The 17,779-nt window shown below is 46.7% G+C and overlaps 1 protein-coding gene across 5 annotated transcripts in view; it reads right to left on the reverse strand.

Moving 5' to 3' along the window:
• CASZ1 (castor zinc finger 1) overlaps window positions 1-17,779 on the reverse strand; it is a 379,132-nt gene that overhangs the window by 16,337 nt on the left and 345,016 nt on the right. For all 5 annotated transcript variants that reach the window (XM_067472686.1, XM_067472685.1, XM_067472687.1 and 2 more), the window contains 5 exons: window positions 16,528-16,685; window positions 9,393-9,515; window positions 8,012-8,341; window positions 6,700-6,898; window positions 4,873-5,044 (listed from right to left, as the gene is read on the reverse strand). In XM_067472686.1, the coding sequence (XP_067328787.1) occupies window positions 4,873-5,044; window positions 6,700-6,898; window positions 8,012-8,341; window positions 9,393-9,515; window positions 16,528-16,685 (982 nt within the window). The remainder of the gene's footprint in view (window positions 1-4,872; window positions 5,045-6,699; window positions 6,899-8,011; window positions 8,342-9,392; window positions 9,516-16,527; window positions 16,686-17,779) is intronic.

Raw genomic sequence — 17,779 nt, forward strand, 5'->3', positions numbered from 1 at the left:
TTTCCAGGGCAGCCGTGTGTCATGTATCATTGCCGGGCTTTGTCTGGCCCTCGCTATCCCCGGGAACACCACCGGTTGAGCAAACAGTGGCGCCTGCCAAGCCTCCTGACATCCATAAGCCAAGACCCAGGTAGAGGGGGCGTCTGCGCGGTGTTGTCTCCTGTTGCCCAGGTTACCTCGGGTGCCTCGCTGCCTCTCTGACATCAATTCTTTATGAAGAAGAGGAAGGTCTCGCTCCTCCTTTGCCTCTTCTTTCAAACTGTTTTCTTTTGTTGCTCCTGCCCGTATCGGCTATTTTTATCCCACCCCGACAATAGAATAAGCTGTGTTCTGGGGGAAAGGGGGCTAGTCACACAAACAAGGCCTTGGCCGGTTGATTCTCAGGCTCCCAAGGATGACTTGGTGCCTGAATGCTTTCCGGGAGAAGAGAGAGAATCTCAAATGTGCTCAGAGTATCTCCTTTTTGCCAAACTACGGTACCTTTTTTCGAGAGAACAATAACTGAACTCTCAAATTTGACTCGTGACTCCTTTTAGCCAAAGAGGCTGAATGGTCTGACATCTGCTACTTACGAAACCAATTTGCTTTCCCCCACGCTTCCAAAAGCCTTTTTTTGCACCCAGGAGTGACATTCTAAGAGTTGAGTGGTTCCCAACCTGTGGTCCGTGGGCCCCCAGTGGTCTGCAAGAACGAAAATATGCTCTGTGGCCTCACCATTACGAAACTGTGCTAGAACAGATAAAAGGCCGAACCAGTTCGTATGGTGGCCAATCGGAAACACACAAGCTGAATGTCTTCTATTGCCAATTCTCTAGCTCGTTCTCAACCTGGGGTCCGTGGACCACCAGTGGTCCGCAAGAACGAAAATATGGTCCGCGACCTCACCATTACTAAACTGTGCTAGAACAGATTAAAGGCTGAACCAGTCTATATGGTGGCCAATCGGAAACACACAAGATGAATGTCTTCCATTGCACATTCTCCAACTTGTTCTCAGCCTGTGGTCCGTGAACCACCAGTGGTCCACAAGAACGAAAATATGGTCCATGGCCTCACCAATACTAAACTATGCTAGAACCAGTCTGTATGGTGGCCAATCGGGGAAAAAAAGCTGAATGCCTTCCACTGCATGTTCTCCAACTTGTTATCAACCTATGGTCTGTGGACCACCAGTGGTCCACAAGAACGAAAATATGGTCCATAGCCTCACCATTACTATTATTGTATGGTGGCCAATTGGAAACACACAAGCTGAATGTCTTCTATTGCAAATTCTCCAGCTCATTCTCAACCAGTGGTCCGCAAGAACGAAAATATGGTTCGCAACCTCACCATTATTAAACTGTGCTAGAACCGATCAAAGGCCAAACCAGTCTGTATGGTGGCCAATCGGAAAGTTGAATGCCTTCCACTGCACATTCTCCAACTTGTTCCCAACCTGTGGTCCATGGACCACCAGTGGTCCACAGGAATGAAAATAAGGTTTGCAGCCTCAAAAGCCGAACTAGTCTGTATGGTGGCCAATCGGAAAGTTGAATGCCTTCCACTGCACATTCTCCAACTTGTTCCCAACCTATGGTCCGTGGACCACCAGTGGTCCACAGGAATGAAAATAAGGTCTGCAGCCTCAAAAGCCGAACTAGTCTGTATGGTAGCCAACTGGAAACACACAAGTTGAATGCCTTCCATTACACATTCTCCAACTCGTTCCCAACCTATGGTCCATGGACCACCAGTGGTCCACAGGAATGAAAATAAGGTCTGCAGCCTCAAAAGCCGAACTAGTCTGTATGGTAGCCAACTGGAAACACACAAGTTGAATGCCTTCCATTACACATTCTCCAACTCGTTCCCAACCTATGGTCCATGGACCACCAGTGGTCCGCAAGAACAAAAATATGGTCCGTGACCTCATCCTTACTAAACTGTACTAGAACAGCTCAAAGGCCGAACCAATCTGTGTGGTGGCCAATCGGAAACATAAGTCGAATGCCTTCCATTGCACATTCTCCACTGACCCATGGGACTTGAGGGCGATCCTGAAGGGCTGATGCCTCCGGTTGGTGTTGCGCAGGGGAAGTGCTGATCAATTCCACTCCCTTTATCATAACCTCCGGAGGCTCTGGAGGAGGGTGGGGTGGATGGGAGAGGTGTTTACGATTTCGTAATTGCCTTGGCAGGGCTCTAATAAGTTTGGCAAACGAAGCCGCCAGCCGCACACCCCTGCTCTGTGCCATCTATCAGGCCTTTTGATGTGCCGGTCGTTGGCATCGAAAGAGCCGGCGATGCACCCGCCTCCAGCGCCGAAGCGGGAGCGAGTGCCAGGAGAAAGGTGGGGCAATCTCGAGAGCGAAAGATCGTCTCTCTCCACCCACCTGCATCCCCAGCAGTGGGAAATATTTATCCCTTGGCTTTTGCTCTTCGGGGCTGGGAACGAATCCCGAAAGGCCTGTGCCCTCAAGCCCGGCGGAATTGGGTCAAAAGGAACGACTGGGAGATTCCAATGATTTAATTTTTTTCTCACGCTCAGTCATTAATATGATGGGACCCTACCCTCTCCATCACCTGGTTTAGGAGAGACAATGCACCTTGCCTTGTTAGGCTTGGATCTGATGGCGTGGACAATACAAGAAGAACCCTCCTTCCACAAGTCCTAGTAGATCCTACTCCGGGACAGACCTGCCCATCAGAGAGAACAATTCGTGTTGATTTAAGTATTTCTAATGCAAGGTGGTGGTGGTGAAGAACCCTCCTTCCAAAAAGCATTCCCAATGCAAGATGGTGGTGGTGGTAAAGAACCCTCCTTCCATAAGCCCTAGTAGATCCTACTCAGGGACAGACCTGCCCATCAGAGAGAACAATTCGTGTTGATTTAAGTATTTCTAATGCAAAGTGGTGGTGGTGAAGAACCCTCCTTCCAAAAAGTATTTCTAATGCAAAGTGGTGGTGGTAAAGAACCCTCCTTCCATAAGCCCTAGTAGATCCAACTCAAGGGAAAGACCTGCCCATCAAAGAGAACAGTTCATGTTGATTAATGCAAGGTGGTGGTGGTGAACCCTCCTTCCATAAGAACTAGGAGATCCTACTCAGGGAAAGACCTGCCCATCAAATTTGTGTTGATTAGAATATTTCCAATGCAAGGTGATGGTGGTGAAGAACCCTCCTTCCCTAAGCCCTAGTAGAACCTACTCAGGGAAAGATCTGCCCATCAAAGGGAACAATTTGCGTTGATTGAAGCATTTCTAACAACCTGTTTGCCTACCTAATTGCACAGAAAGCAGGTGGCTTGGGTCGAAACTGCAGGAGGCTTGGAAGCCAAGTGAAGCTGTAAGAAAGCACGGGAAGACTGTGTGATAGTGGCTAAATAAGGTATGGAATACTTTGGGTCAATCACGGTGTCACAGACTAAGCTAATTTGCAGGGTGGTCGAAGTACTCGTTGCCTTGAATCTCATGGAGGAAAGGTGGGCCAGAAAGAGAACACCTCCCTTGGTGTAAGAGTCTGCTTTCTTCACCAAATGACAACAGACTGTGTTTCTCAACCTTCCAAATGCCGCGACCCTTTAATACAGTTCCTCGTGTTGTGGTGACCCCCAACCATAACATTATTTTCGTTGCTACTTCAGAACTGTCATTTTGCTCCTGTTATGGATCGTAATGTAAATATCTGATGTGCAGGATGGATTTTGATTCACTGGACCAAATTTGGCCAAATTTGATTTTGTAATTTGGGAGTTGTAGTTGCTGGGATTTATAGTTCATCTATAATCAGAAAGCATTCTTAATTCCAGCAACAATAGAATTGGGTCAAACTTCCCACACAGAAACCCCATGCCTTCAAGGGACTCACTGGAATGAGACCCCTCCAGCCTTGTATACTCTCCCTCGCCTGCACATGCACACCATGCTGCCATGTGCCGAACGTGCCTGCTCTCCCCTCCCTGGGTGAAGTCTCAGAAACAGCCCTCCCCTTGGCTGAGAGGCCGGCCAATCACAGCAGAGGAGGGCTATGCTTTGAAGGGACACACTGGCACGAGTCTCCCTCCAACCTCGCATGCTCTCCCTCACCCGCACATGCGCACCACCTTGCCATTAGCAGAGCACGCCTGCTCTCCCCTCCCCGCTTGGAGTCTCAGAAACAGCCCTCCCCTTGACTGAGAGGACGGCCAATCACAGCAGAGGAGGGCTATGCCTTGAAGGGACACTGGCACGAGCCTCCCTCCAGCCTCGCACGGTCTCCCTCACCCCCACATGCGCACTACGCTGCCATTTGCAGAGCACGCCTGCTCTCCCCTCCCTGCGTGGAGTCTCAGAAACAGCTCTCCCCTTGGCTGAGAGGCTGGCCAATCACAGCAGAGGAGGGCTATGCCTTGAAGGGACACACTGGCATGAGCCTCCCTCCAGCCTCGCATGCTCTCCCTCACCCGCACATGCGCACCACCTTGCCATTAGCAGAGCACGCCTGCTCTCCCCTCCCCGCTTGGCTGAGAGGATGGCCAATCACAGCAGAGGAGGGCTATGCCTTGAAGGGACACACTGGCACGAGCCTCCCTCCAGCCTTGCACGCTCTCCTTCGCCTGCACATGCGCACCATGCTGCCATTTGCTGAGCACACCTGCTCTCCCCTTCCCACTTGGGAGTCTCAGAAACACCCCTCCCCTTAGCTGAAAGGCTGACCAATCACATCAGAGGAGGGCTTTGGTGGGAGGATTCACCGTCTGTTTCCAAAAAGGAAGAGAAGGACAGGCGGAGAGATCTTCAGCCTTTTCTGTCAAAGGGATTCCTAAGACCATCCGAAATATATGGAGACCCCTCTGAAATCCCCCCATGGGTTCCCACCCCCAGGTTGAGAAACGCTGCAATAGACACTCACCAAGCCTGCCGCACTCTTCCCGCTTGGTGAAGTACTTGAAGCCGTTGGCTGCTCTCCTCTCGGCCTTCTCGTGCTTCTTCACATGCCAGGGGAGCTTGGTGGTGATGTTGGTCACAAAAAAGCAGCCAGGACGGAGACAGTGGTAATGCCCCCGCATTCGGAATTCACAGTGCTGGGAGGAGAGGAGGAGGCCCAATGAATCAGATCCATGGCAAGAATTCGCCACTTTCCCTCTTCCCACTTTCCTGTGTCTGAACCAAAACCCATCCTATGACATTCATTGAGGCATCAGGAGGTTCAATGTTTTTGAATATTTACATAATATTTACATAAACTGTAATTTAAGATAAGACGGCCCAGCTCTGATTAAACCATTATTCTAACCTTCTTCAATGTCAATGTGTCTATGTACCCTTCCAGTAATCACCATAGTTTATTTTAACTATACATTTTGGGTGAAATGTTGTGTGTACATGAATAAGGAAAAGTGGGAAGACTGGCACCGAAGAGGAGGAAAGGAAGGTGTGCGCTGTGCCGAAAAAGGAGAGGAAGGTGCGTGCTGCAATGAGAGAGGAGGAGAGGAAGGTGCACGCTGCGCTGAGAGAGAAGGAAAGTGCACACTGCGCCGGGAGAGGAGGAGAAGAAGGTGCGTGCTGCACAAGAAAGAAGGAGAGGAAGTTGTGTGCTGCACCAAGAGAGGAATAGAGGAAAGCATGAACTGTGTGAGAAAGGAGAGCTGAGAAAGGAAGAGAGGAAGACATGCGCGGTATAATAAAGGAAGAGAAGAAGGTACACACTGTGCCGAGGGAGGAGGAGAGGGAGGTGTGCACTGTGCAAGAAAGGAGGAGAGGAAGGTGCACACTGCGCCAAGGGAAAAGGAGAGGAAGGCGTGTGCTGCACAAGAAAGGAAGAGATGAAGACATGTGCTGTGTGAGAAAGGAGGAGAAGATGGTGTGCTCTGCGCTGAGAGAGGAGGAGAGGAAGGTGTGTGCTGCGTGAGAAAGGAAGAGAGGAAGATGTGTGCTACACAAGAGAGGAGGAGAGGAAGGTGTGTGCTACATGAGAAAAGAGGAGAGGAAGATGCGTGCTGTGCCAAGAGAGGAGAGCAAGACATGCACTGCGTGAGAAAGGAGGGGAGGAAGGGTGCGCACTGCGCCGAGGGAAGAGGAGAGGAAGGCGAGTGCTGCACGAGAAAGGAGGAGATGAAGACATGCGCTGTGTGAGAAAGGAGGAGAGGATGGTGCGCTCTGCGCTGAGACAGAGGAGAGGAAGGCGTGTGCTGCGTGAGAAAGGAGAGGAAGATGGGTGCTACACATGAGAGGAGGAGAGGAAGGTGCACATGTGCCGAGGTAGGAGGAGAGGAAGGCGAGTGCTGCGTGAGAGAGGAGGAGAGGAAGGTTCGTGCTGTGCTGAGAGAGGAGGAGAAGAAGATGTGTGCTACGTGATAAAGGAGGAGAGGAAGGTGCATACTGCAAAAAAGAGTAGAGGAAGGAACTGAGCACAATTGTTGTATGAGCATGAATCTTACATCTTAATCTCATACAGCACATACTTGTCCATCAAAGGTTGCATTCTACTCTCCCAAAGGATACAATTTGGATTCATATACGACACTAACAATCATGATGTGATGTGATATATATTAAGCTGGCCTAGGCAGAGAATATGATACGGGTGTTAATCTGGCTTAAAGTTGGAGCTCACCCATGTGCTCGCCATTACAAGTGGCACCTCCTCCCTTTGTTTTCCTGCCTCGGTTTCTCCCCTGCTCCCTTCTCCTCCCCAATCCCGCATCCCAGGCTGAAATAACCAGGGTTTTGCCCTCACCTGGTTTGGGCAGAGACACTGCAGGGAGTAATACGCAAACTGGTCTCGGACGTTCACCAGGTTATTGTTGGGGTTGATGTGGTCGAGACAGTGGGACTCGGCTTTCCCGGAGGTTTTGCACACATACTTGCAGTTCCCAAAGAGACAGTGGAAGTGGAACTTGTTGGCATACTTGCAATCGGTCGCCAAACAGGGATCACTGCAGAAAAGGAAAGATAAACATTCACGTGGAATAACGGTCTTACTATATTCCGACCCCAAAATAGTTCTGGAAGCCCTTAAAGACAGGAGTGAGCAAAGTGTGGCCTGTTTGTGTGGCAATATTATTTCTTGGGTGGCATTTTTGCCACTTCTGGACCCAAAAAGGACCCAAGGGGGTGCTTAAAAATCATGACAAAAATGTTTTGTGCAGCGTTTATTTTTGGTCTTGGGGACCAATGGTGGTCCGTGGACCACTGCTTTTGAAGGTGTTGGTGGGCACATCCAGGTAGAGCACTTTGGACTCAAACAATGATGGATCTGGACCAAACTTGGTACGAACACCCGATATGACTAAATGTAAACACTGGTAGAGTTTGGGGGAAATAGAGCTTGATATCTATTTATTATTATTTATTTCAAACATCTTTGTACCCCGCACTTTTCAACCTCCACTGGGGGACTCAGGGCAACAATTCTATGCCCCCACATACAAGATAATAAATACAGTAATTACATATAAGTGAAACATTAAATTAGTTTAAAATTAAATCCGAAAGCCTGGTCCCACAACCATGTTTTCATTTTCTTCCTGAAGAAAAGGAGGGATGTAGTTGACCTGATTTCGCTGGGGTGCAATTTCCACAGGCGGGGTGGGGGGGGCACCACCGAGAAGGTCCTGTTCCTCGTCCCCACCAAGTGTGTTTCCGCCAGAGGCGGGATTGAGAGCAGGACCTCCCCTGAAGATCTTAAACTCCAAGGTGGGACGTGGAGGGAGATACGTTCTATCTATCTACCTGCCCGTCATTGTGTAGCACAGGAATGGGTAAACTTTGGACCTCTGGGTGTTTTGGACTTCAACTCCCTACAATCAAAGAGCATTCTGAACCCCACCAATGATGCAGCGAGTTCCTTCAGGTTTAAGGGTCTCACACAGGATCCCTAAACCTTGAAGGAACTCGTTGGTGCGAGCCTCCCTCCAGCCTCGCACGCTCTCCCTCCCTGATTGGGAGTCTCAGAGACAGCCCGCCCCTTGGATGAGAGCTCAGCCAATCACAGCGGAGAGGCCTTTTGGTGGGAGGATTTGCCCACCCGCATCTTACGAGCCACTCACTTTTCCTGGAACTGGAGGAATCCGGGTTTGACCTGAGGCTTGGCGTTCTCGAGGGAAGTGGTCGCCAGCGGGGAGGTGGCCAGGTTAGGCACTGACGCGGGGAGCTGGGACATGGTGGAAGACAGCTGTTTCCAGGCCAGGAGGGTGGGAGTGGAGGGGACCGTCACCGGGTTCAGGGCGGGGAGGTCCGAGCCGGAGGCGTTTGCCAGAGCGGCAGCGGAAGATGCGGGAGGAGAGGACGGGCCCAAGGAAGCCTTGGTCTCCGCAGAGGCCGGGAAAGAGAGGTCCGTGGTCCCTTTCACGGCACCGCCGTCCGTCCTGAAGTGGAAACTAGAGGCAGAGGGAAACAGAGGGAAAGTGTCTGCATTTATATACTGATGTCGTCATCGTATACCTTTCCGACCTTCTGGTATCTATTTTATCTTGAGAGGAAGCTTAAAATTATGCTCAGTTTCCTTATTATGAAAAAATAAACAGTAAATTTGCATCCGGTTATTTGTTCCTCACGATGACAAGGACCCTCAAGATATCTCAAATGACCCCAACCCCAAGAGAAGGATTTATGTTTTATGTATTGTCGAAGGGTTTCATGGCTGGAATCACTGGGTTATTGTAAGTTTTTTGGGCTGTATGGCCATGTTTCAGAAGCATTCTCTCCTGACATTTTGCCTGCATCTATGGCAAGCATCCTCTGAGGAGGTGAGGTCTGTTGGAAACTAAGAAAATGGGTTTATATATCTGTGGAAAGTGCAGGGTGGGAGAAAGTAGATGTGAATGTTTCAATTGGCCACCTTGATTAGCATTTGACAGTTTTAGGTGTGGCTTGTTACTGTATGGGGGAATCCTTTGTTGAGAGGTGATATATCTGTGGAATAATGGCCAGGGTGGGAGAAAGAACTCTTCTCTGTTGGGGGTAGGTGTGAATGTTTCCATTGGCCACCTTGATTAGCATTTAATGGCCTAGCAGTTTTCAAGATGTGGCTTCTTACTGCCTGGGGGAATCCTTTGTTGGGAGGTGGAATGTCCAGGGCGGGAGAAAGAACTCTTGTCTGTAGGAGGTAGGTGTGAATGATCAATTGGCCACCTTGATTAGCATGTAATAGCGTAGCAGTTTTCAAGGTGTGGCTTCTTACTGCCTGGGGGAATCCTTTGTTCAGAGGTGGAATGTCCAAGATGGGAGAAAGAACTCTTGTCTGTTGGAGGTAGGTGTGAATGTTTCAATTGGCCACCTTGATTAGCATTTAATGGCCTAGCAGTTGTCAAGGTGTGGCTTCTTACTGCCTGGTGGAATCCTTTGTTGAGAGGTGACTAGCTGTCTCTGATTGTTTCTTGGGAATGGGAAGAGGTCATGGCGTGTCAACTTCCTGTCTAACCCACTTACTTGGCGTGCTTGATGGCTCCATCCAAGGTACTGAAGAGGGCCCCGCATTCTTCCACCACGCAGTGGAAATGGACTTTATGAAGGAAGTCGCACTGGGCGTCACAGAAATCCTTGGTACCGAACCTGCCAAAACGGAGACATAAGCTCAGTCAGACCTGAACAGAGAACAATGAGACTACAAGAGGCCGACATTATTCATCTGAACACCGTCAACTCTTCAGTAGCCATATTTATTTCAAACAGTGGTTCCCAACCTGTGGGCTGTGGACCACCAGTAGTCCATAAGAACTAAAAGATGGTCCACAGCCTCACTGTTGCAACGAGAGTGATTGGTCTCGCAAAACCTTCTTATAGTGCCAAGGCTTATTAAATACATTAAAGTCTTGCTTATCCGACCTTCGCTCATCCGACATTCCCTCTTATCCGATGTTCTGACACAAAATCGCACTGGATAGACCACATCAGCTCTGGTTTCTGATAAGTAGTCGCCATTTGCTTGCCCACCGAAAACCATATTTAATAATCTAGAGCTGATGTGGTACAGTAGAGTCTCGATTATCCGACCTTTCCTCTTATCCGACATTTCCTCTTATCCGATGCTCTGATGCAAAATCACACTTGATAGACCACATCAGCTCTGATTTCTGATACAGAAGTCAACATCTGCTTGCCCACCGAAAACCATATTTAATAATCTAGAGCTGATGTGGTACAGTAGAGTCTCACTTATCCGCTCTTTGCTTATCCAACATTCCGTCTTATCCGACGTCCGCCTTTTCCTCTGGCGTTTCCCCTTCAATTAAAGGAGCGCTCCCAAACTCTCTCTCCATTCCCAATAAGTGAAAAAGGCAAGACAAGGAGGAGGAGGAGGGAGGAAAGGGGAAAAGCGGCAGGAGCAGAAGCGTCCTCCCTTCTTCCCTCTGGGATTTCCATGCTCCTCTTCCACATCCGGGAACTTCCTTCTAGCCCTGGGGCATTGCCTGGCCTTAACTCTGTTGTTAGTATTCTAGATGTCTATTTATTTATATTTATTTATTTATTGTATTTATATACCGCTTTTCTCACCCCTGGGGAGACTCAAAGCAGTGTACATCAAGTAAAGGCAAGATTCAGTGCCAACATATATACAAAACCAAAGCATAACTAAAACAATAGCATATAACTATAAATTAAACATTAAAATATTTGCAGAAATATTCAAAAACTGTCCAATAAATTATTTCAAAAAAATGGATAAAAATATTTGCACAAATATTCATAGAAATAATCATAAAATATATACAAAAATATTGTTAAGACATATTCATTGAAATAAGCACAAATAATTGTCAGAAATATTTGTTAAGATAGCCACAAAAAGAGTTATAGAATTCGTAACGTATTTGCAGAAATATTCACAAAAAATGTTCAACAAATTATTTCAAAAAATAATCATAAAAATATTCCCAGGAATTATTCACAAAAAATATTTACAAAATATGTCCAGAAAAATATATGCAGAAATATTCAGAAAAATATTCTCAGAAATAACCAAAATATTCACAAATATATTTTCAGAAAAAAAATTCCTAAAAATATTCATTAAAATGTTTGCGGACTCTGTATTATCCAACATTTTTGTTCATCCGACGTTCTGCCGCCTCATTTATGTCGGATAAGTGAGACTCTACTATAATCCAAAGTTGTAATCCAGGGCTGTTCCAAATGTCATTGCACAGATTTGATGTTCATTTATTTATCCCAAGGCAGTTATTTTCCAAAAGCCATGTTTAACTCTTTCTGAAGGCTAGAAAAGAAGGAGCTGATTGAATATCACTGCAGAGAGAGTTCCACAGTCGAGGGGCCACCACTGAGAAGGCCCTGTCTCTCGTCCCCACCAATCGTGCCTGCGAAGGAGGCGGGAATGAAAGCAGGGCCTCCCCTGAAGATGTTAATATTCATGATGGTTCATACAGGGAGGTATGTTTGGACAGTTAAGTTTAGGGCAGGGGTCCTCAAACTGTAAACAGAGGGCCAGGTCACAGCGAGGGCCTGGTAAATGACCTTAGAGGGCTGTATCCGGTCCGCGGACCATAGTTTGAGGACCCCTGGTTTAGGGCTTTATAGGCTAAAGCCAGCACTCTGAATTGTGCTCCGGTGAGGGACCTGGCTGCTGCCCATTGGACCACTTGAAGCTTCCGAACAGTCTTCAAGGACAACCCCACATAGAGTGCATTGCAGTAGTCTATCCGGTCATGGCAAACACAATTCTATGAATAAGCTTTGGCTCCTCCTCAAACACCAAGCATGGAAGGTGGCAAATCATCAGACCAGGGCGGCCCCCTTGGTTGTCGTCTCCGCGCAGGGAACAAGACATCTCCGGCGACGCAAGCGCGGTTGCCGAGCGACTGGTTACATCCCCTTATCTGGAATCCTTGTCAGTTGGCTTTGAACCTGGGAGACAAGGACGGGCGCTTGCTTGTGCCAAAACATAATGGCCCGACTGATCAAACAGATACAGGACGACAAAAGGAGACATACGAGGCTGGAAGGGGACCAGGATATAATTCTACAGGAGTGTCAATCTTTTAATTAACTGTTTGGCTTTGAATTGGTCAAATTTAAATACATTTACATACTGAAAAACAGTGAAGGTGTCCTCTCTTTTTTTGAGGAGAGAAAAAGAATCTCGAGAAGGGAATGAATGCCACTATTTAGGGACGAAAAGGCCATTTCTGCCTAATACGAAAATTTTCACCATGTTTCAACCAATTTTGATATGCAAAGGATGTATTAAATGTTCGTCAATGATATAAAACCGAAATATTTTCAAAGTACTCTGATAGTCAAGCCACTATTGTACACGATGACATTTTAAAAAAGAATCAACATTGCTTCTTATTTTAATCTGTTGTGTTTTATTGTAATTTTTGGGCTTGTCCCTTGTAGATGGTTGGCGAGGTATACAAATAAAATGTTATTATTATTATTATTATTATTATTATTATTATTATTATTGAGCACCATCTCCTGCAAATTACAGTAGGTGGCTTCATAGACCTGCCAGCAGTGTATGATACTGTAAATCATTGCCTCCTGAGACAAATGTATAATATCGCAAAGGATGTTCACCTCACCCACTTCATAGGAAATCAGTTACAAAACAGGAGCTTTTTTGTTGAGTTTCAGAGCCAGAGAAGCAGATGGAGAAAACAGAAGATCGTTCTGCCTCTTGGGAGCGGGCTTGTTCCATCAATGTTTATCTAATTTACACAAATGATCAGCCACTGCCAGAAGGGATGGAGAACTTCATCTATGCTGACGATCATGCCATCACCACTCGAGCAGGGAGCTTTGAAATGGTTGAACAGAAGCTCTCTGAAGCTTTAGGTGCTCTTACTGCCTATACTGGGAAGTCTGATCTGGCCACAGTGGTCCATGCTCTTGTTATATCCCAAATAGATTACTGCAATGTGCTCTATGTGGGGTTGCCTTTGAAGACTGTTCGGAAACTTCAACTAGTTTAACAGTCAGCAGCTAGACTACTCACTGGAGCATACAGGGAGCGTACTACTCCTCTGTTATGTTAGCTCCACTGGCTGCCGATCCAGTTCTGAGCACAATTCGAAGTGCTGGTCTTGACCTATGAAACCATATACAGCCCAGCGTACCTGTCTGAATGTATCTCCTTCTACATCCCACCTAGGAGTTTAAGATCTTCCGGAGAGGCCCTGCTCTCGGCCCTGCCCCAGTCACAAATGCAGTTGGTGGGGACGAGGGACAGGGTCTTCTTGGTGGTGGCTCCCCGCCTGTTGAATTTACTCCCCGGGGATATTAGGTCATCTTCATCCCTCCTCTCCTTTAGAAGGAAATTAAAAACGTGGATGTGGGACCTTTGGGTAATCTTGCAGACTTGACGAGGACAATGTTGACAATAGCTATGGAAACGGATTATGGACAAGCTGAATGAAGTCTCCAATTACAGAACTCGGAGGGACAACGGCCACCAGACTGGCTTTCTTTTCTGGTGGTTTTATTGTATTAACTTAATATTTTTAATTATGTATAACTACTGATTTTTGATATGTATTTTATTGTGTTTAATTGTAGGCATCGAATACATGCCAGCTGGAAGCCGCCCTGGGTCCACCCCCAGGGGGTTGAGAAGGGCAGGGTATAAATGCCCGAAATAAATAATAAATAAAATAAATAGTACAGGGAAAACGAGCTTGTTCTATCAATGTTTAACATATACAAGAATAACCAGCCACTGCCAAAAGAGACAGAGTGTTTCATCTATGCTGACGATCGTGTCATCACCGCCCAAGCTTTGAAATGGCTGAACAGAAGCCCTCTGAAGCTTTAGGTGTTCTTACTGCCTATTGCAGCTGATTCCTAATCCATCTAAAATGCAAATGTGTGCTTTTCACTTTAAGAACAGACAAGCATCTCGAGCTCTGAGGATTCCCTGGAAAGGGATCCCACTGGAGCATTGCAGCACACCAACATATCTGGGAATTACTCTGGACTTGGCTGTGACTTACAAGAAGCACTGCTTGACTATCAAGCAAACAGTGGGTGCTAGAAAGAATATCATATGAAAGTTGACTGGCGCAACCTGGGGTTCACAACCAGACACAGTGAAGGCATCTGCCCTTAATAATAATAATAATAATAATAATAATAATAATAATAATAATCTTTATTTATACCCCGTCACCATCTCCCCGGTGGGGACTCGGAACGGCTTACATGGGGCCAAGCCGGACAACATATTGCAGCAATAAAATCAAAACTTAAACAACAAACAACAACAACAACAACATCAGAATAAATTAATAATAATAAGAAAAAAAACAGTCAAAAAATAACATTCTAATAAACACTATCACAATAACGATAACAGTGGGCGGGCCACATGTACAGGATAAAACAATTTAAAAAACTGTGATGAGATAAAATAGGAGCAAGACATTTACGGGGAACTGATAAAACACATAGATTTATGAGGTTGAACTTCCCATTTGGGGGGGTGCGAGCTCCAGTAGCAGAAAAACGTTGATGCAATGCAAAATGCAAAATGTCATGGTGTGCACCTACTCAACAAAGGCGCAGCGGAAGAGCCGGGTTTTAAGGTCCTTTTTTAATGTTTCTAGTGAAAGGGCTTTCCTGATCTCTCTGCGTAAAGAGTTCCAAAGTCGGGGAGCCACCGAAGAGAAGGCTCTCTCCCTTGTACCCACAAGACGAGTTTGTGAGATTGGTAAAGGTGACAGGAGGACCTCCCCTGAGGATCGAAGGGCCCGGGTTGGTACATGGAGAAAGATGCCCTACTCTGCTGCTCAGTGTGGAACACATCTCACCACGCTAAAACAACTGTACTCTCAAATCGCTTCTGACATGATAAATGAATTGAGCACCACTCTCTCGATAGAATAACGCAATCCTCGATGTGCCTTCTCAGAAGGGCGCCCCAATATTATTACTCTCAAGTAATAATACACAGAAGCAGAAGCTTAGTTCCACCCTTAATGGCAAGCTTTGGATAAAGGCCAAAAGGCATCTTTCAATGTCCTTTCTCGTTACATATCGTCTACTCTGAAGCGAGATGGCATGTTTGCGATCTGATCTCTTGTTCGGGGGAGGGATAAAAAAAAACCCTCCGCCATTCAAAGCCAATTGCCCTTCTGGTGTTTCTGCTTCTGGGGGGTCCTTTTTTTGAACGCAACTGTGTTATTTTGGGAAATGATATCACTCTCTGCCTGGAGAACGGCTTTGGGATTCGAGAAGATCTCTCTGGACGAAGGGAATTAAGTTTGTAAACACCAGAATTAGAAAATCATTGGAAGGAAGGATGTCGTTTATCTGGCAATTTGGTGGCATCTCCTGTGTTCCTGAGTTGGCTCCACGGGCCAAGAACAGGAGGAAGAAAGGTAAACAAAGGGGAAATGACAAGCGACAAACTATAAATCATGGCGAATTCTCCCCAAACTTCTCTAGTATGTTCAGTGTCTGATCAAAAAAGGAATAACAAAAGATTAAGGAAGAGGTAATTGGCGGAGTCATGCAAATTCCACACCAATGGAGAGAGTCAGGAACACTGGGATGCCTGTGATGGAGGAAACACCTGCACTCTGAACTCCACCAATGAGGGACCTGGAACTAACTTGGCACACAGAAGACCCATGACCAACAAAACATACTGGAGGTCTTTGGAGGGATTTAGAGGAGTTGTAGTTCACCTACATCCAGAGAGCACTATGAACCCAAACAATGATGGGTCTCAGCCAAACTTGGCATGCAAACAACCAAAAAAACATTCTGAACACCACAAATGATGAAATTGAACCAAACTTGGCAAAACAGAACTCTGACGAACAGAAAATATTGTAAGGGTTCATGGACATTGACCTTGAGTTTTGGAATTGTAGTTCACCTACATCCCAAGCGCACTATGAACCCAAACAATGATGGCTCTGGATCAAATTTTGCATGCATACCCAATATCGCCAAATTTGAATACTGGTGAGTTTTGAGGGGAATTGGCCTGGACATTTTGGAGTTGTAGGTACTGGGATATATAGTTCACCTGCAATCAATGAGCACTTCGAACTCCACCAAAGATGGAATTGGAGCAAACTCAGCACACAGAGCCCCCATGACCAGCAAAATATACTGGAGGTCTTTGGGGGAAATTCACCTTGATTTGAGGGAGTTATAGTTCACCTATATCCAGTGAACCCAAACACTGATGGATCTAGACCAAACTTGACACACAGACCTGATATGCTGACATTTGATTACTGGAGGGGTTTGGGGGGAACTGACCTTCCTTTCTGGGAGTTGTAGTTCACCTACAACCAGAGAAACGGAGACCCCCACCAATGAAGGACCTAGGCCAAACTTGGAACACAGAACCTCCATGACTAACTCAACTTACTGGAGGGGCTTGAAAGGAGTGACTCACCATAGTGGGATTTATAGTTTACCCTACAGCCAGAGAGCACACTGAACCCCATCGACGAAGCATCTAGGGTGAACTTGCCCAACATAACAAACATTAAGTACTGTTGGAGTGTCTCGAGGTTAACCTGGCATGATGGGAGTTGTAGTTCACTCACAACCTTATTCATTTTGTACAAATAAAAAAATCACTCACCTGCGCAGGTACATCTTCCAGGGCTCAGAGAGCTTCTCTTGAACAAGAGCCTTCACGCTCTTGCCCAGGTATTGCGTTGCGTCTCCCCCGGCCTGGCTTCCGTCCGCCTCCACCTTCAAAGCAAGGAGGTTTCCCAGGTTGGGATTGCTCTGAGACATCTGGGGAGGGACAACAGGGGTAAGAGGACCGAAAGCAAAAGGGTGGCAGTGGCACACATCTCTGAGTTTGGCCAAGGAAAGGCTGGACTCAAATTCACTCTCAACTGTAGACTTGCTCAGAGATTGTAAATAAGGGCCTGGCCACATTAGGTAACACAATGGTTCCCAACCCGTGGTCCGTGGTCCACAAGAACGAAAATATGCTCCATGGCCTCACCATTGCTTTACTGTTGCCTCAAAACCACCATGTGGCAGCGAGAGCAACTCTTATGAAATCCTCTTATAGCAGTGGTTCTCAACCTTCTTAACCCCTTAATACAGTTCCTCATGCTGTGGTGACCCCCAACCATAACCCTAACATTATGAATCGCCATGTCAATAATGATCTGCAGGACCAAATTTGGCACAAATACCCCATATGCCCAAATTTGCATATTGGTGGGGTTGGGAGGGGGATTGATTTTGTCATTTGGGAGTTGTAGTTGCTGGGATTTATAGTTCACCTATAATCAAAGAGCATTCTGAACCCCACCAATGATGGAATTGAACCAATCTTGGCACACAGAACTCCCATGACTAACGGAAAATACTGGGTTTGGTGGGCATTGCCCTTGAGTTTGGGAGTTGTAGTTCACCTACATCCAGAGAGCACTGTGGGCTCAAACAATGATGGATCTGGACCAAACTTGGCACTGACACGCAATATGCACAAATATGAACACTGGGGGAGTTTGGAGGAAATAGACCTTGATATTTGGGAGTTGTACTTACTGGGATTTATAGTTCACCTACAATTGAATGCCACCAATGACAGAATTGGGCCAAGCTTCCCAAACAGAACCCCCATGTTGAACAGAAAATACTGTGTTTTCTGATGGTCTTTGGTGACCCCTCTGACATCCCTTCGTGACCCCCCCAGGGGTCTCAACCCCCAGGTTGAGAAACACTGTCTTACAGTGACGAGGCAACGGGGATGTTGGGAGGGGAGAAGCTGACTATGCACGAAAGATTACTACGACCACATCAGCTATAGATTATTAAATATGGTAGAGTCTCGTTTATCCGACATTCCATCTTATCCGATGCCCCCGTTT

This window comes from Anolis sagrei, chromosome 13 (genome assembly GCF_037176765.1).
Source record: "Anolis sagrei isolate rAnoSag1 chromosome 13, rAnoSag1.mat, whole genome shotgun sequence".
Classification (NCBI taxonomy): domain Eukaryota; kingdom Metazoa; phylum Chordata; class Lepidosauria; order Squamata; family Dactyloidae; genus Anolis; species Anolis sagrei.